The sequence below is a fragment of the Ischnura elegans genome, chromosome 9 (assembly GCF_921293095.1).
Source record: "Ischnura elegans chromosome 9, ioIscEleg1.1, whole genome shotgun sequence".
Classification (NCBI taxonomy): Eukaryota; Metazoa; Arthropoda; class Insecta; order Odonata; family Coenagrionidae; genus Ischnura; species Ischnura elegans.
In genome coordinates, this window is record NC_060254.1 from 76,222,170 (window position 1) to 76,246,448 (window position 24,279).

Here is a 24,279-nt window from a genome sequence, read left to right on the forward strand (position 1 = left end):
CCACCTCTCATTAGCAAAATTCAGGGACTGCTAAAGGTTGTGATTGGGAAAATGGATGGAGCACGGATGCAGGGAAGTGAAGAAGTGTCTGACTTTTTGCCAGGGTTAATGAACACTTTACTGGTCACCAGTCTTCCATTCACAGGTTTCATCAATGAATCGTCATGACACATGGACCAATAATAGGGAAGTGCACTAATTTTTTTTTATTGCTGAATTTGAAAGTTTAGCCTAAAAAAGAAACATTAGTATAGTCACTTTTATTTTCTGCATCTGGGGTATGCACTTTAAAACGTTTTGAAAGTCGGAAAATTTCATGTTGCGCTGAAACACAGTGCCTCCATCTTGATTGAGATGTGACGTCACAAGGCAGTAGTCACCAGTGGAGTATCGCTGTATTCCGTCGCCTTCTTTAGCGCGGCGAGAGTTTCCGGGAATCGGTGGAGTTTGCTTCCTAAAAATGTCGTCTAGTACCGAAAACATGAATTCAAAATAGAATTATAAATGATTTTTTGTTCCAAATTTCATCTCGACGTCGAAACAAAAGCCTGGAGAAGATATTCATTCCCGTGCCTTAAGCACAAGCTATACGGAATAAATGGTTCAAGGCTGCTCCTGACTCTTACCTATCGATGATATTCTGTTTTGAAGATCATTTTAAGGTATTGTAAGATCAAATTGATATTTATATTATAATAATTTAATTAATAGGTACCTCAGTCACATCAGAAAGTGTGTTGAGTCAAAATATAGCATCTTCCCCGTTGACCTACGTAATTTATTAACTGAAAGTAGTTTGGTTAAAGAATTATGGCGCGACTGTTTTTTTACACGACCGAGCAAAATGCGTACTTTGCCCATGATATGTGCATATATGATAACAAACGATTTTTGTTAAAGTTAATCTTTATTTGTTGAAATTAGTACATTTATAGGTGATACAGATATAGAGGTACACGGCAGGTCGCGCGGCGTAATTTGTACTCCACTAGTGACGGGTTCATCTTGCTGATCTAAAAAATTAGCTACAATACCTCGAACTTTGAAAACTCGCATTATAGGCAGTCAAAGTACATTGTAAGAATACACGAGACCATTATAGCCCAGAATGTACGTACAATGTCGAAATCCTTGGTTTTCAAAGATTGACGTATTTTATACGCCAGCGAGCCCGGTCCAGGGTTATCAACTTTTGTTTCATCCTATTTGTTAGTTGAAATTATATTTCAGAATGGTTCTTTTAGCACTGCTACTGAGGTAAACTGGTAGGTACTGAGTACAAGGTACTGAGGTATGTACTGAGTAAGTAAACTCCCTTTGGAGTATTGTGAATTACAAGTGTTCGAGATATATGGCATTTTATATTCGCTTTGTGTTCTTATTAATTATGCCTGTACGCATATTGTTGCTTGCCGCGAGCCTTTAATGGTATGTGCTCTTGCAAGAGTGGTTTTCATTTTTAATGTGGAAGTTGGTCAGTATAAGCAAAGAAAAAATTAACATTTTAGCGCACACCAACCCTTGTAGTCATCGTATCTCGGCGTTTGTAATGACACCGCTAAAATACCTAAACGCCATAATGACGATAAAAAAATTGTGTCATGCCAATGATTGCTGCAATTATAATTAATGATAAACTTGACGCCGTATGATCACAATGAAGGCAACAAAAAATTATGCCATATCGTAGGCTTGAACCACGGTCCTTCGGGTATCATCTTTCTTATGACTTGTGCACTCTACCACTACACCATCCGACCCATTAGGAATTTAAGGATATTTTGAATTTATATACATAACTTGTAAAAAGTAACGCATGAAAATTAATTAATTGCAGCCTAACTAACGCCCTAATTGAAAAAGATGCAGCAAGGTACGCGGTCTCCCCTTGTTAGCCTTAACGTCTCGCATTTCCATGGAGCGTTGAACCTGTCCTCCTTATTCAAAAATTCAGTAACCATAAATACATCAAAGTTTGGTATACCATTTATAAATCGTTGGAATTTTCCTTCTCCCAACCACGATTATCTTTTCTTGAACCCATCCTGGACAGCGAACCATTGCAACAACCAGCTAGCTCGGAAATAAGGCTAACATCCCATGATTCTAGTAGCGAAGGGCGAACGTTCCGGCCGGCGTGAATACATACGCAACGAATAAGTCTTGCAGCAAACGTCTGAAATAGGTTTATTAGTTTGACTCGGTTCTTACAAAAAAAGTTTTGGCATGATAAACGGCATTGTGCCAAAATATACCCAGCGAAAAATAAATGCCATCATGCATTTATTAAATATTCAATGTGCTATTCGTACTACTCTTTCCAAACTTGAAGTTGACACGTAAATGAATATTAATATATTACGCAATGATGAAGTCGTTTACTCAAAAGAGAAGCAGCCACATATATAATCTGAAGATATTTTATGACAGCAAAAAACGGATACCCTCAAATTCTGTAATTTTTCTATGCAATAATAGTGGTAGAACTAAACGGTGTAGAAGCTGCCTTCTGCTACTGCCTTGTGACGTCACGGCCAATATTCAACATGGACACCCGTTTTCGCGGCCTTTGAATTTTTCCATATTTCAGACGGTCATCTCGAATCAAGTATTCACTATTAGGATTTAAACTGTGGTTTTACGACAATATGTTATTCTGAACTCTAATTTAAAAAATGTGTTTGGTGCATTTGAAACACTAGTGCACTTCCCTATTACGCTTCAAACATACGTATGAACATAAATGCGTGGACTGTGTCTGCACGTTACTGACCTTGAAACATGAGCGACAAATCGATTTTTATTTCGATTGTTCAATCTTAGTTTTACCATCAAGTTGGAGAGATTTCTAAGGTTTAATGACAGATTTCACGGCTTTTTCCAGGTTTTTTTCACAGTAGACGAAAATCACGGCTTATTCACTGTTTAAGGTTTTCACAGTAGACTGGGAGCCCTGGATTTACTGTATTTTATCATAATTTAATCGCATATATCATACACATGACTCTGAAGTTATTCTGCAGTGAGACTATAAGTACGGGTGATTGAAGAGACAGAGAATTTTGCAAGTTATGTTTTTTTTTGCAATGATTCCTATAGGAAACACTCTCACAAAGTTTGTTATTATGAACCATTGGTTTCTCGGACCCATGAACTCAGTAATAACGAGATTTTACTGCAGTCCATCTCAGTTTCCTTGCATCGTTTCTGTGAAGCCTCCCATACAATAATGACCAACAACTCTTATAGAAGTATATCTTAGTGAATCATGAGAAGACAACGTGACTTACTTCTCCAGTGACACAGAGATCATGTTCAGCAATGAGATCAGGTATATCAGCCTCAAGGTCCAAGGGGATGCTTAGCGTTCCATGCACACTCTCCCACACCCATCCGCTCAAATTCGCATTCTCTGGTTTGGCCCGTGTCGGCGATGTCGGTGGAGTCAAGATGAGCATCACAGTGTGCCTGCCAAACCGAAGTTCACCAGCAACATGACAGGCTGTCAGTGGATTGTCCCCAGTGATCATTGTTACCTGCAAGAGAAACGGCAAATTTTAGCATTAAAACAACCTACATCAGAGAATGGCATTGATTTGATCAACCAAATCATGATGAAGCAAATCAGACTTCCAGGATGGCTTGGGTAAATTTATCTTAGGTCTTACAATAGGTCAGTGTCTCCATACAACCCATCTTTTCATTGGAATACCTTATTTATTTAAGGATAAATTAATATTACTACTCAAGGGAAGTTAATCAACATTAGGTATTCCTGATAAGTTCAACTTCTATCAGGCTTGATGCCACATGATCATGGCTTTATTTTCATGACAACGCCAATGGAAACAATTACCGTAAATCAGAAGGAATGCAACAATCACCTACACAAGAGCTTCAAAGTCATCTCTTGAAATGAGGTAAATCTGATATTCCAACATGGCAGCACAAGAGCAAACAATTTTAACATAAAACACAAATGATAAAAAACTTGCAAATACGGTATTTTTATAATACAACATCTCAAACACATGACATTCCAAGCATGATTTGAATGAGCTTAAAAAGATTTTAAATGCTGACAGAAAACCCACTCAAGCAGATAATGCTGCAATATTTTACTAAGAAATAATTACATGAAAACCACTGTTAAATTGAACAGATACTAAAGAAAATAAGGTTTGTCTTTGAGAAGCAAAAAAGGCATGCACTGAGTACATTGCATATGAAAGAGTTCAAGACCCTGCACCTTGTGGGAAGCATCCATAATTTCCTTTATGACAGATCTCGAGTCAACTTTGAGTGGGCAAGAAACAACCACAAAGCCAGCAAAATGGAGACCTGACTCCAGATATTCTCTCGGAAGCTCTCGAGCCTGAGAGGGATTAGCCAGGCGACCTAATTCTTTCCACCCAAGAGCAAGAACTCTTGCTCCTCGACGGGAAAACTCCAAGTATGTTTCCTTATACTTTGCGGGCGGATCCGAGAACTAAAAAAAGAAAGGAAATATCATTTATAGCAGGTAAAATATAAAATTTATAGACACCATGGATGAAGTTTGCCATGAAAAAACCTTATCCGGCGTATCTGGGATGGATGGATTTTAATGGCAAACTTCATCCTTGGTGTGCTTATATAAATTTACACCAGTTCATGTGACTGCAAACAAAGTCACTTGTTTCATGTAGAGCCTTAAAATATATGACATTATTTGACAACAGATTGGATGTCTCCAACGATATTTTAACTGCATTCGGCAGATTTTCAGGTTTTATAAAATATAATGAATCAGTATTCACATAACCTGTGAGCAAAATTTCAGCAATTGAATATTTACGTAATTTAAAAAATAATTGGAAATGTTAAGAGAAAAATAAACAAAACGGACTTTATTTTTTATGCGAGCCATCCAGAAATGAGAACGCATCTTATATGCCGTCAAATACAGTAAGTTGTCTATGAAACCAAACATTAATTAAAATGTACAAATGTACTTAAACCATAAAATGAATACTTACCATTGGCCCAAGTGTTTCAGGGGCTCCCTTGACTGTTGCCAAGTATGTGGCATCAGTTGTTCCAGGAAGGGTACATCCTGCCACCACTGACATTCGCTTAAGTGCAGACGAGAAGTGATTCCGGTGAAATATCTTCATTCCTGGAGTTTTCCCTCGGCGAGGAATAACCGCATCACCTAAATATGATGAAGTACTTGAATGAATTAACACAAAACCTTGCCATTTTTTCTTTAAGTTGTGAAACATCAATAACTGTCAAAGTTAATTTCCATGGGAAAAAATTTTATTTGAACAAGAAGTAAACCACTCTCCTTTGGCTTTCTATGCAGACAACTAAGCTATCCAGGTTCCTCCAATAGGGAAGTGCACTAGTGTTTCAAATGCACCAAACACATTTTTTAAATTAGAGTTCAGAATAACATAATGTCGTAAAACCACAGTTTAAATCCTAATAGTGAATACTTTATTCGAGATGACCGTCTGAAATATGGAAAAATTCAAAGGCCGCGAAAACGGGTGTCCATGTTGAATATTGGCCGTGACGTCAGAAGGCAGTAGCAGAAGGCAGCTTCTACACCGTTTAGTTCTACCACTATTATTGCATAGAAAAATTACAGAATTTGAGGGTATCCGTTTTTTGCTGTCATAAAATATCTTCAGAATATATATGTGGCTGCTTCTCTTTTGAGTAAACGACTTCATCATTGCATAATATATTAATATTCATTTACGTGTCAACTTCAAGTTTGGAAAGAGTAGTACGAATAGCACATTGAATCTTTAATAAATGCATGATGGCATTTATTTTTCGCTGGGTATATTTTGACACAATGCCGTTTATCATGCCAAAACTTTTTTTGTAAGAACCGAGTCAAACTAATAAACATATTTCAGACGTTTGCTGCAAGACTTATTCGTTGCGTATGTATTCACGCCGGCCGGAACGTTCGCCCTTCGCAACTAGAATCATGGGATGTTAGCCTTATTTCCGAGCTGGCTGGTTGTTGCAATGGTTCGCTGTCCAGGATGGGTTCAAGAAAATATAATCTTGGTTGGGAGAAGGAAAATTCCAACGATTTATGAATGGTATACCAAACTTTGATGTATTTATGATTACTGAATAAGGAGGACAGGTTCAACGCTCCATAGAAATGCGAGACGTTAAGGCTAACAAGGGGAGACCGCGTACCTTGCTCCATCTTTTTCAATTAGGGCGTTAGTTAGGCTGTAATTAATTAATTTTCATGCGTTACTTTTTACAAGTTATATACATAAATTTAAAATGTCTACTTTATCCTAATGGGTCGGTTGGGGTAGTGGTAGCGTGCACGTTTATATGATAGATCTCATCCGAAGGACCGTGGTTAAAGACTGCGTCATGGCATTATTTTTTGTTGTCTTCATTGTGATCATACGGCATCAAGTTTATCATTAATTATAATTGCAGCAATCATTGACATAAGACAATTTTTTAATCATCATTATGGCGTTTAGGTATTTTAGCAGTGTCATTACAAACGCAGAGATACGATGACTACAAGGGTTGGTATGCACTAAAATGTTAATTTTTTCTTTGCTTATACTGACCAACTTCCACATTAAAAATGAAAACCACTCTTGCAAGAGCACATACCATTAAAGGCTCGCGGCAAGCAACAATATGCGTACAGGCATAATTAATAAGAACACAAAGCGAATATAAAATGCCATATATCTCGAACACTTGTAATTCACAATACTCCAAAGGGAGTTTACTTACTCAGTACATACCTCAGTACCTTGTACTCAGTAACTACCAGTTTGCCTCAGTAGCAGTGCTAAAAGAACCATTCTGAAATATAATTTCAACTAACAAATAGGATGAAATAAAAGTTGATAACCCTGGACCGGGCGCGCTGGCGTATAAAATACGTCAATCTTTGAAAACCAAGGATTTCGACATTGTACGTACATTCTGGGCTATAATGGTCTCGTGTATTCTTACAATGTACTTTGACTGCCTATATTGCGAGTTTTCAAAGTTCGAGGTATTGTAGCTAATTTTTTGGATCAGCAAGATGAACCCGTCACCAGTGGAGTACAAATTACGCCGCGCGACCTGCCGTGTACCTTTATATCTGTATCACCTATAAATGTACTAATTTCAACAAATAAAGATTAACTTTAACAAAAATCGTTTGTTATCATATATGCACATATCATGGGCAAAGTACGCATTTTGCCCGGTCGTGTAAAAAAACAGTCGCGCCATAATTCTTTAACCAAACTACTTTCAGTTTATAAATTACGTAGGTCTACGCGGAAGATGCTATATTTTGACTCAACACACTTTCTGATGTGACTGAGGTACCTATTAAGTAAATTATTATAATATAAATATCAATTTGATCTTACAATACCTTCAAGTGATCTTCAAAACAGAATATCATCGATAGGTAAGAGTCAGGAGCAGCCTTGAACCATTTATTCCGTATAGCTTGTGCTTAAGGCACGGGAATGAATATCTTCTCCAGGCTATTGTTTCGACGTCAAGATGAAATTTGGAACAAAAAATCATTTATAATTCTATTTTGAATTCACGTTTTCGGTACTAGACGACATTTTTAGGAAGCAAACTCCACCGATTCCCGGAAACTCTCGCCGCGCTAAAGAAGGCGACGGAATTCAGCGATACTCCACTGGTGACTACTGCCTTGTGACGTCACATCTCAATCAAGATGGAGGCACTGTGTTTCAGCGCAACATGAAATTTTCCGACTTTCAAAACGTTTTAAAGTGCATACCCCAGATGCAGAAAATAAAAGTGACTATACTAATGTTTCTTTTTTAGGCTAAACTTTCAAATTCAGCAATAAAAAAAAATTAGTGCACTTCCCTATACCACAGCAATTTTACTAAGGTTCATGGTGCTATGTGATGAGCCATTGCAATGTTTTGTTTTGGGGAGCTAGGATAGTGCAGTAGTCTATTTGATGAACAGGGAAGGCAGAGATTCAAGGTTTTATTCCCAGTCCTGGTGAATATATTCCCACAGCAATTAATGATAATTTTGCTGTTGCACACGCTAAAGATTTTAAACATAACACATCAATAATAGTGCCATTAGGTCAAACCTTTTGTGAGAGTCCAGTCAAGTGCAGAAAGAGTGGCCTTCTCCATAGGGTCTCCAACCAACCCATCATCTAGTTGAGCTAACGAATGGCAAGTCGCAAGTACTCGCACTGTTTCCGGAGGAACCTCTTGCAGTGGTGTCACTGTGCTCATATTGCTACTGCAAAGTCATTGGCCAATCATTAGCAAAAATAGCTCTTCCATTAAATCATAATCATATTTGTTCTTCTGACACAAAAATTTCATAGATACATATCATTTAATCTGGACACCATAGATGCTGATGTTATCAGAACGTTTTCAAATCACATTATTTCACTTGTAGTGAAAGGTATATTTAAAGCTGACAAAGAGGTTGAAAAATAAAGCAGGAATGTAAGAGAGAAAATTATTTCTGTCAACCCCAATGACCACATCATGAATGACGTTTAAATGATGCTTGAAATAATACATGTATTCTGCACTTAAAAATAGCTGTGCACTGATCAAAATTCCTTAACATTTCCACAACATTTAGAGACTTCCAAAAGACACCAAAAATTTAGCTAAAATGATAAATGGTTCAAAGATACTGTCAACATGATGACTTTCAATTGTACTTGAATTCGAAACATTTAAATTTACAAGTATGTTAAATTTTTATGCATAATATTTTCTACCAATAATTTTAAGAATAATGATCACAAAAACAAAAATAATTTTTATGAGGATGACTTCTATCTGCTTAACATTTTTGAGGCAGAGAAAAAGTGAGTTATACTGAGTAAAAACCCCTCAATTCAGCCCAACATGTCCAAATGAAATATAGAAATACTTACCCTAAGCCTGCAACACCTTCCACAACCAATCGGTCACTAGTCAAGGTGCCTGTTTTATCAAAGCAGCAAATTTCCACTTTACCAGCAAATGGAATTCTGAAGGGCTCCGTACAGAAGACAGCTGAATAATAAAAAACTTCATGAAGTAAAAACTAAGAAGAAAAATATTCATTGATATTCTAAAATAAAGTTACATATTTTGCATGACCCGAGGATGATAAGGTCAAGGTTACAAAATTTCATTTAAAAATTCTCCTCAGATGCATATGAAATACTTGCACAGTGCCAAGTGAATTTGGAATTGACGTGTCACTGAGGTAGAATGTGGATCTCAAAATACTAATACTTTTTTGATGCACAACTACCTACTGCACCTTCCAGAATGGGCTGATATGGTCCCCAAGAGTGATTGGCTGATTAGTTCATCTGCCAGGCTTGTTCCCAACTCGTAATAATATCAAGAATTTATTCATTCATTCCTTTTACGGATCTCAAATGATTGATTCCACCAACAATAAGCATACAAAATTTCACAGTCTGTAAATATAACTTTCAGGACAATTCAATCGTCCATAATTGCTTCTTAAGTGATCATGACGTCAATTTCAGTAATTCAACCAAGAAAGTACAGCATTTTTCAGCTACAAATGATTTTTTTTCCTGTTTGCTCAAGATGCCATGCATTTTTTACTTAAGTATATTTTATTAAAATATATAAATGCAGGAAGAAAAGGCATTTGCATCATGAGAAAAATTATTTTCAACAGTCATGCTTGCAGAAGATGCCTAGGATCAAGACAGTCAAAAATGTGGGCATAAATAAAGCTAGTAAATGAATATGAGACATTGGAAATGTAGATTTAATTAATCTACATTAGAAATGACAATCATTTTTAGCGAATCCTAGACATTTTTCAAACATGTACTCAAAAGAGATTTTTACTATTAACCAGAATTGAGGCTGTGAACCTACTAAAACAATCATTGCACAAAAATAATTAGTTCAAAAATTTCATTCACCATTGCCCATAAAAGTATCCAATTAAAATTTAAACCCACGGCATCACCTGTAAAACTGAGGGATGAAATACCTAGCTAACCTTGTAGCACTTAGGGCAGCAACTTTTAAGAATTAATTCATTAGCTAACAACCCTAATGACAGCTTGTTGATGCATAGCTATTATGCACATTTTCACAGCTAAATTATTTGAAAATATTTGCTTCAAAAATGACAATTCTTGCTATAACTGTCTCTATTCATGTTTGAAAGTAAATAAAAGGAGTTTATAATGTAGTATAGGTTTAAAAATAAGTACTTTAATCCTAAAATAAACATTGATATGAGATTATCATGCAGTTCATAAATTTAAAACCAATGACTTTGTTTGATCACACAGCTATTTTGAAGGTATGTATTGCTTATGACCAGTAACCAAGTTGCTTTTGAGTTGGAAACCTGCAAATTCAGGAGTGAGCCATACATGTAGGCAATGACTCAACACTAAAAAAAGCTGCCACAAGTATTTAGACAATGGTTACGATTTTCACCCATCTATTCAGAATCACCAAAATTCCCAGATGAAAACATAGATTCCCAAATCCAAGCCTTCCTATACCAACACAATACAATCTTCAACAATTTTATTGAAGAAGCTTTTTTTCCATTATATTACTTAGTTTTTAATATCTTCAATTTTGATTAAGTTAAATCATCAAAATTCATGTTCCGCAATCAACTCAGAATCACACAGTTTTTGTGAAGTTAACATTCTATATTTAGGAATTATTTGAAAACCCATTAATTCCCAGTGAATACCCAAAAACATATCATTATTTTTTGAAGGCATTCAACAAAATAGAATGAAAACCAAACACAAATTCAATGGTTAATACTCTCTTAAAAATTGAATTAATACAATAAAAGTGTGAAATTTTCTGAAGAAACTTACACAGCTTGGATAGTGACAAAAGCGAAGTGTTGACTGCCATGGACAACTCAATGGGGAGTTCTGGTGGCACTACAGATGTCAATATCAAAGTGCACTCCAGGAACAGCTGGTACTTGTTGCGTTTTTCATCTTCTGAACCTAGGGAAATATGTAGAGAGTGTCTTTCATTATGTTTTGAAATTCTTGCAGGAAAAGGTGGAGACTACTTGACAAAGAATAGAGACCATATTTTGAATCCACCCCTGCTGGATAGAGAGCTAACCAAATAACAAAATTAGGTAGGTAAAGATTAATATTTAGGTTTCCATATAAAATGTTGAGAAGTTATATTCTTTCCCAGCCACCTAGACATTCCCCAAAATAAGCCCATCATCGACTAATCTTACCGAAAAAAGCAAATCCTGCTGCAAAGCAATTTCAAAGGTTATGTATCAGAAATTGCCAAAAATCACTTAAAATCATGGTATTTGTGAGTCTTCTCCATGAGATTCAAGAAAGAAAATATTATTGCTAGATTCCTGCTAGATTTCAAGATGAGTATGAACAAAAAACTGTGCCTTGAGATTGTCTCAAGATTGTTCATGATCTTGCAGTAAAAATTAAGCATTAAGGTTTCTCAATGGAAAGACACTTAAAATTTTCTATTTAACCATGCTTAAAATTTTATAAAGTCACAATACCTTTGATCCAGACATATGATGCCGCAGCCACAGCAAAGACTAGCAGAAACAAAATGAAGCAAAACGTTTCCAAGTTGTTGGCCGTGACTCGTTTTACTCCAAACAAAATTGTTCTCAGGAGACGACCCTGTGAAGTATCGAATCCTGTCCGAAGCACGTATGCCACACATCCATTGTCTTGAGCTGAAAAATATAAACATTTTCAATATTACCCGAGACGTAAAATTAATTACTCTACTTCGTTCACTTGTATTAGGCTCAACTATGTGGAAATTAGTACACGAAAATGAAAAGGAGACTTCGTTCTTATGTTATATATGTTTGCTTAACATTCGAAATTTTTGTACTTGATAATGACCTCGTTGGTCGAAACATGTTGTACCGCCAAAATAAATCTGTGGAAATGAACGAAGTCTCCTTTTCATTTTTATTAATTACTCTAGCTGCGGTACAAGAATAAGAACTTCAGGCTGGTTTACAGTAAGGAGGTACCCATATAAATAAACACACAAAATCTTTTTCATAGAGCGAGACCATAGCTAGTCCATAGGGTTCAAACCAGGGACCTGGAGCAGCAGTGGAGCGGAGCGAATTTTCATTGTTGCTCCGGGGTGCTCCACTCCGCTCCGGCCGGAGCGGAGCGGAGTAGGTCGGAGCAATGTCGGAGCGGAGCACTCGGGTGGAGGGCATGTCGGAGCTCCTCGGAGCGGAGCGAATTGCTATGATGCTGCTCCGCTCCGGTATTAATTTTGTGTTAATTTTGTTCCATAAATTCTTTTGCCACCTGGAAGTGCGTATTTTCCAAATAGAATTAACCATAATTAATTATTAATAGAAATACCCACAATAAAACTTAATTAAATATAATGAAGGGTTACCCGCACGTGATGGCACATCGATATTTAATAGCAATTCCCTTCGTGACATTTTTATTTAGAATACATCATTTTATAAAGAAATATCGGATTCTTAGCATAATGATACCCTTGTAAAAGTTGGCTAATATTCATCAATACGATATGTCCATAGCCAAATAAACCATTATAACGATAATTTAATTGGAAATCAAAATTAAGTGATGCACTACTTTCCGCTATGTTTCAAATTTTAAGCATACGTTTAAGAATACGTAGGTAAAACCTATGAACATGTTATATAATGTCTTCACAGCAATTACGCCAACTGCGATTTTTATCTTTCACGTGTATAATGTAGATTTTTTTCCTGGCCGCAACAATAATTCACAATGATTATTATTTATGCGGGTTTTAATGGCATTGGAGAAACATAATAAACTAATAAAATAATTTGATTTTGTGAACATGATTTTTATAGTAGATTATTACATGTTTTACATACTATTCTTAGCTATCAATAAAATTCAGAGATGATAGATGGAATATTTGACAATACTGCCATATACCTGGCCTTAACTAACTGGCCTTGTAGGGTATAAATAGATATTTTATCTTGTTTTTTGTTGATGTTTTTCACACTTATAAGCAAGAAAAAGAGCGTCTTCCGAAGTTATGCGCTCGTGAATCTAAACTTTATTTTATTGTGATCCTCTCTGTTGAGTAAAAAATCAACAACTTATGGTTACCAAGGCCGTTTCATGCCATAATTTTTACGATATTTTCATGAATAAAAGTCGTCTGCAATTATGAAATTATGCTATTATTTTTCTATCGTTATAAATATCAATTTTCCATCATTTTACAATCTAAAGATTATAATTAAAATTAATTAAAGATTTATTACAAAGGTATTGAAAATTTGTGTTTCCCTTGTATTTTGCTTTTTTATTACAACTGAATTGCGAATCATCTGTATACAAAAAGTTTAAATACAACTGTTATGCAATTGTATCACAAAAATCGGTACATTTGTAAATGTACAAAAGATATACCATTTGTAAATAAATGCTTGCATTGTTTGGGAAAGAAAGACTACATTTCAAAATAGGTGTTATCGCGGAATTCAGTTTAACAGACAGACATAGCTCAGAAGAACCTCTAATTACAAAGCATGTTATTCGGAAAAAAATCATGGGCTTTGGTTAAAATATATATTACTTTTAAATCCAAGTACTTATGTATTGTAAAATTTCATTAGAAATGCTCTTTCCACCCAACGAAGGGCCACATCCTTAATATTTTAAACGTACTGCGTTATGTCATCGTAAAAAAAACGATATCCCAGAATTTTGAAAATATTAGGCTAGAGCATTCTTATTTTTTAATATCGCCCGACAAAGAATTTTATTATGCGATAATAAAATTAATAAATTATTAAAATGGCGACACAAAGCCTGTCAAATTATAAAACAACATAGATAGCGATTATCGACTATCGTATTGTATTAATCCTTAAGATTATCACTATCATTATTTATTATTCAAAAGTATCTAACGCAAGGTATTTAAGTAGAACACATATTGGACTGCCCAATTTGAAAATAATTTTTTACATAATGAAAAGTAAAGAAAACTTTTTAATTCCGCATAAATATTTAATTTACGACCTAGGTTTCGACGTGGCACGTCATCGTGTGGTACAAATGCACAGAAGACAGAATAAACAGCCGCACACAAAGTTTTTTTTTTAATCTCTACCTTTCATCGTGTGAAGAAGGTTCCATTAAGTCACGCCTGAAACAAATACTTTTTTTTACATAATACTCTTTGTTAATTGAAATGTTTTGGTATTAAATAATACCGCAAATCACGTAGAATGTGGATTAATAACTCAACATAAAAATAGCCGCAGGGAATATCCGATGCGTTCCACGGCTGCAGAAGCGTGCATACGTCGATTTCCCGCCAAGAAGCGATGCATTGATGTTTGTGATACATACTCAACGTAAGCAGGTTATTTGAATTAAATATTAGTTGAAACAACAAACCTGAGGGTCTAAAAATAGACATATAGTACAGTACTGGTTAAAACCAGCTTGAAAGTTGATCGTGTTATGTATTGCGTCGATTAAATTTTTTGCACAACATATGTGATGAAATCTGAATTATTATCACCATTTATTTCTCATCAGAGGCTGTTTTATTTTAAAGATTTTTTTCATTCATAATATTCCCAACTACTTACAATCATAGAAGTTCTGCAGTGAAAAGATGACTTTTCTGAAATATTTACTCCTAACCTCAATCAAAAATAATAGATTCATTTAATTGGTAGATTTTAAAACAACAAGTACACACAATAAAAAAATGTAGTGAGCAATTGCAAATTGAGCTTCTGAATGACAAAGCATTCCTTTTTCTGGTCTGTTGACCAAGCCTTCTTTGCAAAGTTTTCAATAAGAAAATTTTGAAGCACACTTTCTCAGGAAGGGTGGTCTGCCATTCCTCCAGCCTGCCTTTCACGGTGAATATGTCCAGATTGGGGTGAGACCACCATGAATGTGCCCTCCAAAGACACTAGGTGAGAGAGCGGCATTGTAAAACCAGGGCTACTCTCTGAGCCTTAGAATGTCGTGCCCCCATAAAATATCTATAACACTCACCACGAAGCCCAGCGGATGTTTTCCCTGGAGGTGTATGCTGTAAGACACGGGTTCCACCAAATAATATATGCAATTTTCCATCCAATTCTGGGTCCAACTCCCTGTTTGAATCTAATACTTCTATTGGTTCCTTCATCTGTGGCACTGACTCCCCTGGAAGTTAAGCAATGAGTAAATTCATCAGCAAAAATGAGACTGGCCATGGGGCAGGCAAGCTGTCACATGAGGGCCTGCATAGCAATAGCACAAGTCTATGCCTCACGACTTGGCTTCGTTCTCAGTGGCCCCCACCACCTCAAATTATATCAATTTTTTCATGCAACATGAGAATCATTTGAAGTATATCATAGCAGACTAAATAGGATCCAGACTGCACATCATTAAACAATATCCATAAAAAAGTATACACACAATAAGACAATTAAATTTAAGGTAAATGTAGACATCAGGTTCTGTTTTAGCACAGAAATATCAAAATTACCTGTAAGCATACTCTCATCAACAATACATGGGCCCCTAAGGAGGAGGAGATCACAAGGGATAAGATGAGCTGTGGTGCCCACTTCATTGCCCCCCTGCGATCTGCCCACTGACACTATGTCTCCAACAACCAACTGGTCTGTGGACAGTGGTCTCCATCTTCTGCCTCTGTAAACCTATGGGTTAAAAATAAATCTGAATCGATCAAACTCATTCAGCAAAAATCCATTTTTAAGTAGTTTTTTGTACTTTGAGTTAGATGATGCAATGAAAAAAGATCAAATCTCTTCATCTGGAACCATAAAAATCAACGGCTGATGATTTCATATTGTGACCTCTTTAAGCTCCGAGAAGTGTTGGCATACTAAGGATGAGTACATAAGTAACATGAAAATGTTTAAGAATGAAAAATTTTATCAAACTCTGATGCTTGAGGCGAAGCGAACACAATTTTTAGTTCTGCAATACAAATAAGATTATTTCCGTACGTTAAATTGATTCAACATGACAATCTAAGCTCCCCTAAAAAAACTCAATATAAATACAAGGAAATTCATACCACATAGCATTCTCTCCGTTGATGGTAAACCGTATTCCATAGATTATATCACTGCCACAAAGCGTGTAAAAGGAATAAGACGACAGAATGAAAATATGCAAGTATTCAACTTACCTGAATCATATATGGTTTATTGCCCATTCTACGAATGTCTGCCATATTCCTGAGTTGCTGGAACACTAATGTGCACTCAAATATGACTAGCATACCCAAAGTAACCAATGAATAATGCCAATACTGGTCAAGACACCACAATGCCACACAAAGTACTTGGAAAACAAAGAATGGAGCCGTGGCTCTTTCCACGAATAGCTCCCAAAACTCGGGAACGACCATGTCCATCCTGAAGCGAAAGGATGAAAACATCAACAAGATTCATTAGCACATATTAATTAACACGTATTAAATGTATTATATGCATTAAAAACTCACTGATTCTTTCCATATTTATTCTCAGCGTTATGAACATCTGCATCATCCTGGAAACCTTTCCATTCCATGTACTCCCCAAACGTAAGATTCGTAGGGAATTCAAGACCTTTGAAAGATTTCTTGTTCTCGTCCCAAACATACTTAGTCTTTTGAAAAATAAACCACGCTCCCACCACTTTATCGCTTCCTTCCTCCTGAATATGATGAAAATAATACTTGTGAGAGAATGTTCTTGTTAATTCCATACATTATAAACATACGGTAAGGATAAAAAACATACCCATTCCCGATGAATTTTTACTAACTCGGACGATCCATTATTGGGAGTGGGCACAACTTTTGCTACTTGAGCTTTTAAGGCATCCTTTTCCTAGAAAATGGAGCCACAAAACACCGAAATTAGATGACAGGTGTCAGAGAAAGAAGACAGGTATACTCGCAAGAAAAACTTGGAAAAAATCATCTATTATTTAAGCTCACCGATCGACAGGAAAGGAAACATCGTACGTGAACCGACCACTGACAAAATAGCAGACTAAGAATCTGGAGCATACCAATGGCAGCCAAGCTTATGAGGCCGGCTTCGAAGTACTCATTTATTCCATACAAATACCACAGATAAAACCACAAGCCATATAAATAAAAAAATGGCAATATATACCCACGAAAAAATACTGGTTTCACATTATGATAAGTTACTGACTGCACTAATTCATCTATTCGAGGATAATTCGCCATTTCTCTACAACCATGTAAACTAAAGGCAAACGTGGGAGACAGGTGAACACAGATATTTCGTTTTGCAGCCAGCAACGCATCCTGCGCAAAACACTCGTCAAATGGATGAAAATTAGTTTCCCAAAGATCCGCTGCACAGTGCTAAGGTCGCCGCGCTCGTATTTTGAATCCGTTACGAAGCTGAATTTAATTCTAGAAACCACTAGAATGGTATGTTTTTCAGCTGATAAGACTGCCTTATTTTTAATTAAAATTGCATTATTTTTTTAATTAAATACCAACCTATGCACACTTAATTAGCGATAAAGTAAATCAAATAAATAAGGTAAAAAAAAGTCCATAATGATAATGTCCAATCATGATCGTTTCTCCACACAAAAAATAAGTCGTAATAAAATAACTTATTTTGTCACATATATTTTAGTCTTCTAAGTAAAAATTAAATTTCAACGCTGGAACACTTTGAATGAATTAGATTGTTTTCAATCATTGAGAATTACAGGATAAATATTTCCCGTTCCCGGCACAATAAAAAATATATTAACAGGAATACCGATTATAGAATTTTTTAAATAAATAAGTATTCATCCATTTTTAAACATGGAATTTATTATTATGCCATGAAGTTAACAATAAGATTAAGGCTAAAACATTTTTTTTCCGCAAAATATAACCTTATTGACCGAGGGATCGAAACGAAAATCTATCAGTTGAATGCGTCATTGAGGCTTCCAATTGTGTTGGTAGTCGGAAACCAAAATCGTGATAAAATCTTTAATGATACGACTTATCGATGTGGGGTAGGTATTACATGAATGCTATCTAATAATTAGCGGTGGAGTATGGACACGAGGGTTGCAATAACAACGGGAGGCAGAAAGGAGAACTTGCTCAATGTTTAACTAATTCATCTAAGTCTTGACTAATTAAAAAGATACATGTATTATCATAGAGTAACATAGTGGTGCTTTGTAGTATTATCTAACACCAGGGAAGGTTATAAATTAGTTTGAATTTGGATATGTCGAAGCGACAGCCCAAGCTCATTATCTAATCATCATTTTTTTCGATCTTCAAAAACTTCCTTCCGCGGCCTAGCCGAGCTAATATTTACAAGTTAAACGGCCACTTTCACTTCTTAAGCTCTTACTTAATATTCACCTTCTAACCAAACAAATATAATCTGAAAAATAATCAATACGAAGATAAATAGCGCGGGGTGGATAGGAAAGAAAGGAAGATGGAATTGAATGAAATAAATGATCCTGCCTCGTAGTTTCTGCAAGCGGAGGTGACTCCTTGTGGATGGAATGGATATCAGCAGGACAGCTTGGTGTTGATCTTGAAGTAACTCGCGGTCATTGGGAAAGGAGGATGAAGAGGTGAAAGAGGTAACAAGGGTGAGGAACTAAGTTAGGAAATAAGAAATTTGTACCAAATGGGAAAGAGGAGAATGCAACGCCGTTTTAAAATAACGATAAATTTATAGTTTAAATGATAAAAATAAACTATAGCAAAAAAGAACCAGTAGAAAACGAAAACTACAGAACTATTCCTATTTACGCTTTCCGCACAAACACGGCAGTGTGAGCGCCTAGTGGTACCATATGGTGCCAACAAAATGTTTTGCTTCATGATTTCCCGAATATTAGGCTCAAATCAAATAACCACTGGTTTTTATATGAAATTTTCATGTTATAAAAATTATAATTGCATAGCAAAATTTTCTTATTATGAGTATATAAGACGTATAAATATAAAGAAAATCGTAAGGCTTGCATTAGCACTTCCGTTATTTAAGGGTAATTGAAAATTATGATTTTTCTAATAGCTGTAAATGCTGGAAATAAAGGGTCGTTATTATTATTATGGGTCGTGCCTATAATTAAATAATAGTGAACCTTACAAAGTTTTATTTCTTTATTTCCAATATGGAGAGGTTTCGCTAAGTAAAGCCTGAAGTTATCAGGTAAGCTGTAAATGCGTTAAATATTGCTTTCAAAAAGCAAAAAATGCATATTAATTTAAAACTCTCGAAAATAAAAATAGATTACAATAAATAACAAAAAACGTTTCGTTTTGTATTCCACTACCAGCTGGTACCATAAGGTACCGCTAGGCGTTAATGTTTTTGCGCATATAAAATATGCCTACAGTATAAATTATTTACATAATGACGTCGCCCAAACGCCTAATGCGTTAATATAATTATTCACATTCTTTCAGAATCTCGTACCCTTTGTGTACTGCCTCATCAGGACTTAACCCTATCTAACCCAGAGCTACTTCTGTGAGAAACCAAATTTCAATAAGTAATTATCATTTTTAAATAAGTGAAAATTTTACTTTTTATCAACATTACTACACATTTCACCATTAAAATTTACTGCACAAAAAACATGCACTTTAAATGGTTCATGAATAGAGCTGAAAATGTATGCATATTTGATGCTGCTTAGAAGCACACTGGGTTAAAATGGGTTATGAGGTAGGAGATATGGTAAAACCTGAACCCTATTTAGGAAGACCCAGCAAGCTCTATTCATCTGGCTGTTTCGGGCACTGGTGTCGATCAAGTATTTAATATGTTGGGTTTGTCACCCAGAGAATTTAATGGGGTTTTGATAAAATAGCATAATTAGCGTTTTTTCTACTGATGAGTTATAAAATTGGGTGAAAATTTTGTATGAAATGGGGTAAAAATAGTAATAGAAATGCTTAGATTCACGCTTAAGCATAAATTAAGAGAGATATTTTGTCGAATGGATACTAATGCGAATTCGTTTTTCCCCCGAACTATAAAGGACTTTAATAAATGCCAGTCGTAATTTCGTTGTAGCGTTACCTTTTTATGTGCAAATGGCTGGTGTCCTAACATCCCCTGCCACACGCCATTTAGGCGGCTTGCGGGGTAGTGCGTAGATGTAGATGTAGATGCCCGTCCCCCAAAAATTTGACTCCAATCGACGCCAATGGTCTCAGGACAATCTTATCTGACCATATCTGAGAATCTTACGGTGGTGAAAAAAATCGATTTATTCCTAAACCTCGCCTTTCAAAGTGCGAAAATGAAAACAATTTCTTAACAAAAAAGGTTTGATTCAAACAACACAACGAAATTCACAATCAGAAAAAATCTTACACACTTCTGGTTTCTAATTCATACCTCACATCATATTCAGAGGACAACTTGATGATCTTCTTTTGTAAAGCCTCAATCACGATCATTTTTTTCGTCGCGAAAAATGATCACTCGAGCGATCGCTTTTCGCGACCGGAAAAGTGGTTTTAAACATCCCAAGGGTAGTTTAAGGACAAGTGAATGGCCAGAACGGCAGAGGAAGCAATCGGATGAAATATATGGAACAGGTAACTTTAGATGTGATAGAGACTTCACGAGAGCGAAGAGTGAAAAGCTCATAAGATAATTAGGTGGAGAGATGTGTAAAAACTTGTTAAAGCGTCTAAGTTGAATGCTCTAATAGTAGCTGAAAAACAATAAAATAATGATATAAATATAATAATAATAGCAAAACGACAGAAAAAAAATCAAATATAATTCAATTACGTAGGCAGCTACGTAGTTGATGCAACGGAGCCACTGAATCACAACGTTGATTCCACGGAAAATGAGAGGTCCGAAAATACCAAAATTTATCCTGTGATATAAAAATATTAGGAAATTGAAAGAAGTCATAATTCACCCACTTATAATCTCTGCGGAGTGAGTGTTATCAAAAATATTTAAAAAAAATTGAAAACCTGGGAAAGCAAAAACACCCGAATAACCATGGATAAAAAGCTGTATTACTACAGACTTGCCAGATAGTGAGGAGATTCCTTGGCCGTGTATGTTCGATAGGGTGAATTCTCTTCCTTAAAATCTGTACTTAATATTAATTTACATTTAGGATAGGTGAATAATTTCAGTTGGTTTAAACCAGCTGAGGAAATGCTAAAAGTCGAAAATAATAATGACAAAGAAAAGAATAAAAGCCACAACGCCCATTCGCTTTATTTCACTCACATGGCATTGAAAAGACAATGGCCGGAAAAATATACAAGTGCCTAAAATTTGAAATAGAAATAAAAATTACATGGGATATACAGGTAGAACAGGTTTTTGCTTCTCCTATCGTCATCTTTGCTACCGGCATCGTCAAGAAATACGATATAGTTTTAAAATACTCAATTTTAATCCGAGTACACATACCATACTGAATAAGGCCATAATAATCACAACTTGCCACATCACGAGAAAATTTATCAACTCAGCACAACAGTAAAGAGCTATTTTGGTGAGAACGAACCGATCAATTCCTTCTCATTAAAAATTACTAAGTATGCTGTAATTGTATTCAAGTGCTTTGTCTGTTAATATTATAATTTTTAGTGACAAACTAGTACATGTCATTGTTCTCTATTTTCTTCATTATCATGATTTGCATTGAAAAGTTTTTCATAAATTACAAGCAATAATCCCAAAAAATTAAGACTGCACATGTACCTGTTTTTTCTGCGCTTCTTCAAAGGCTTCTTGAATTATTTGTGTTGTTTAAAAATTATTGTAAAAAGGTAACGCCACGCATGTGAATAAATGAATGAAAAATAATGATATTAGCAATAATTTGATAAATTGTGACTTTATTTTATTCTGGGTAAATTATTATTTCATATACAAGTAAAAAGTATCTTATTTTTCAGTCTCCATAATGAATCGCTTTCCCAAAGTTACGCCTCAAACCATAAATTTTATTTTATTCATTAAGACAACTCATAGTCTACAATAAGCACCAGCCAAAAGTCAAAGGAGCTGAAAATATATTCCTTTCGCTGCCTTCTTTTATTTTGTTTTTCTACCTTCGTCATCACGAAGTGTATTGGGTCACTTTTGCGTGGATAATAGTTGCAATATACAGGGCGAGCATAAAGTCTTGTCCTGATTATAAAAATTTATTACAGAATAACCGTTTTACATAATATTTTAAATTTGATGCTGTAACATGAGTCAGTGTTACTAGTTCTTTAAAGACCACTTACGTTAGTAAACTTCAACGTGTGATCCGTTGGTAGCTGTGTAATAATAACCAAATACAATATAGCCTTTGACCTACAATCACAACAGTCAACTTCGCCGTGTAAACCCAGTTCAACAGCTTCTCTGGTCGTCGATCTACTTCCTCAGCGGTTCCGCGAATCCGGAATTCCCCTCTCATACCTACATAGTTCCACCATATTCTCATCCCTCATTCGGCCGCCCCTTCAGAGTCCAAATTATTCAAGGGTTCTCTTTTCGCCCCACCACCGACCCCTTCCTCTCAAGCCTCATCCTCGGAATCCCAGGGATCTTCTCTAAAACCGTACCAACTCATGAGTGCAGGGCGTATACCAGATTCCAGCATGAAGAGCACGAATCACTCCCGATAAATCATATATGAGTGGTTGAGAAGACAAGGAGTACATGTGATTTTTTTCTCAACTGAGCTAGGTAAAGTTAATCGTTAGAATAAATACACAAAAACTTGGTTGCCAAGGGATACGAGTGAGTCACTGTTCTGCGCTGACATCGAGTGGAAAATCAAATGCACTACTAAACATCTAATTAATCTCGTTTGTTTTATATACCTAATTTCTATATCTAACTCTGTGAGGAAGAAAGAAATCACTTGTTCCCCTTGGCTTCTCACCCACTCATATTATCTTTTTTTCGAGACGCATACTCCTTTGTAACCAATGTTATCATTCAGAAATTTTCTGGTAACATATGGTACACCTTTGCTCACCGTTTTGGCATGGTATTTGGAGGAAGTGACCGACAGCTAAGGTCATGCGCCATGTCGGAAGGGTATGAAGGAACGGTATGGAAGGAAGGGTGGAGAGAATCCCGGCGTCGGCATTAGCTTGCTATTGATGAAAGGCGCCAAGTTATCACTGTTTAACGTCTCATCCGACGGACGGAGTGTTGCGCCTGGAATGACCCCCACGCAACATTCAAGCAGGAATCGGCCAATCTCAGAAAATTCTCTGCCAACCGGGAGTTGAACCCGAGCCCACGGGGTGGGATGCCAACAATCCAACCACCACACCAACCCAATGCCTCCTAACCTTAACGGTATGAAATAAAGCCTAGAGAGTAATGTAGATTGGACGGAATTTCAGATACGATTATGAGGCTAAAATTTTACACATAAGATTTTCTGGACAAGAAATTCTAAGTATAACGCCTGAATGAAATGAGTTTTTGAGATACTACTTAGCGGAAAGAAGGGGTCGATTTGAGGCTAAGGCTGATTGGGCACTCAGACGGAAAAAATCTTCTATTCCGATAAAATTATCAAAGAACAAATCTTCAGCACTCAGGGCAATTAGAATTAAGGAAATAGGTACAAAAAATACACTTCTATGTCCATATCAACCTGTTATCTGCTCCATCGGGCGGGGGTTGTCAAAATTCCAGCCATGTAAATGGAAGAGAGAGTTTTATGTTGGCAGTGCTATATTTACAGTAATATTTCTCCGTAGCTTATTTAAAGGTAAATTAAAGTCTTGTACTCATACTTTAAGCAAAATATCTCCTTTTATTATACCAAAATACAACCTTACAAACATTTACGATTTCAGTTCAAGGCCGAAGTTAGAATATATTCCGATGGGAAGGAAGGGGGGGTCCATTTCGTGGAGGGGGTGCATTTGAGACCGACCAAATTTACCGAAAAAATTATGGGTGGAATGGATTTTTTAGACCCCTTGACCGCTCAATTCGGCCTTGTTTCAAGAATCAAATTTGATAGGGATCTGGCAAACCCTTGTGCCCTCTCCAGAAAAAAATCTGGATTCACCTCCGTACGCAGACATTCTAAAAGTGCGCAACTTATGCAAAATCATAGTACAAATGATAGTTGTCGGTTACACATGGACAAGACATATATAATTAAAATACAATTGGTAATATTACAGGATATTGAAAGAAAGA

At 35.9% G+C, this 24,279-nt stretch overlaps 1 protein-coding gene across 1 annotated transcript in view; it reads right to left on the reverse strand.

The window, feature by feature from the left end:
* LOC124165250 (endoplasmic reticulum transmembrane helix translocase) overlaps positions 1 to 17,385 on the reverse strand; it is a 44,488-nt gene extending 27,103 nt beyond the window's left edge. The window contains exons 1-13 of the mRNA XM_046542570.1: positions 17,049 to 17,385; positions 16,849 to 16,938; positions 16,569 to 16,762; positions 16,251 to 16,479; positions 15,579 to 15,753; positions 15,098 to 15,250; positions 11,578 to 11,760; positions 10,898 to 11,035; positions 8,948 to 9,068; positions 8,132 to 8,289; positions 5,019 to 5,194; positions 4,250 to 4,489; positions 3,291 to 3,536 (exon numbers count right to left, since the gene is read on the reverse strand). Of these exons, the coding sequence (XP_046398526.1) occupies positions 3,291 to 3,536; positions 4,250 to 4,489; positions 5,019 to 5,194; positions 8,132 to 8,289; positions 8,948 to 9,068; positions 10,898 to 11,035; positions 11,578 to 11,760; positions 15,098 to 15,250; positions 15,579 to 15,753; positions 16,251 to 16,479; positions 16,569 to 16,762; positions 16,849 to 16,938; positions 17,049 to 17,306 (2,361 nt within the window). The 5' untranslated portion in view covers positions 17,307 to 17,385. The remainder of the gene's footprint in view (positions 1 to 3,290; positions 3,537 to 4,249; positions 4,490 to 5,018; positions 5,195 to 8,131; positions 8,290 to 8,947; positions 9,069 to 10,897; positions 11,036 to 11,577; positions 11,761 to 15,097; positions 15,251 to 15,578; positions 15,754 to 16,250; positions 16,480 to 16,568; positions 16,763 to 16,848; positions 16,939 to 17,048) is intronic.
* Positions 17,386 to 24,279: the final 6,894 nt, after the last annotated feature.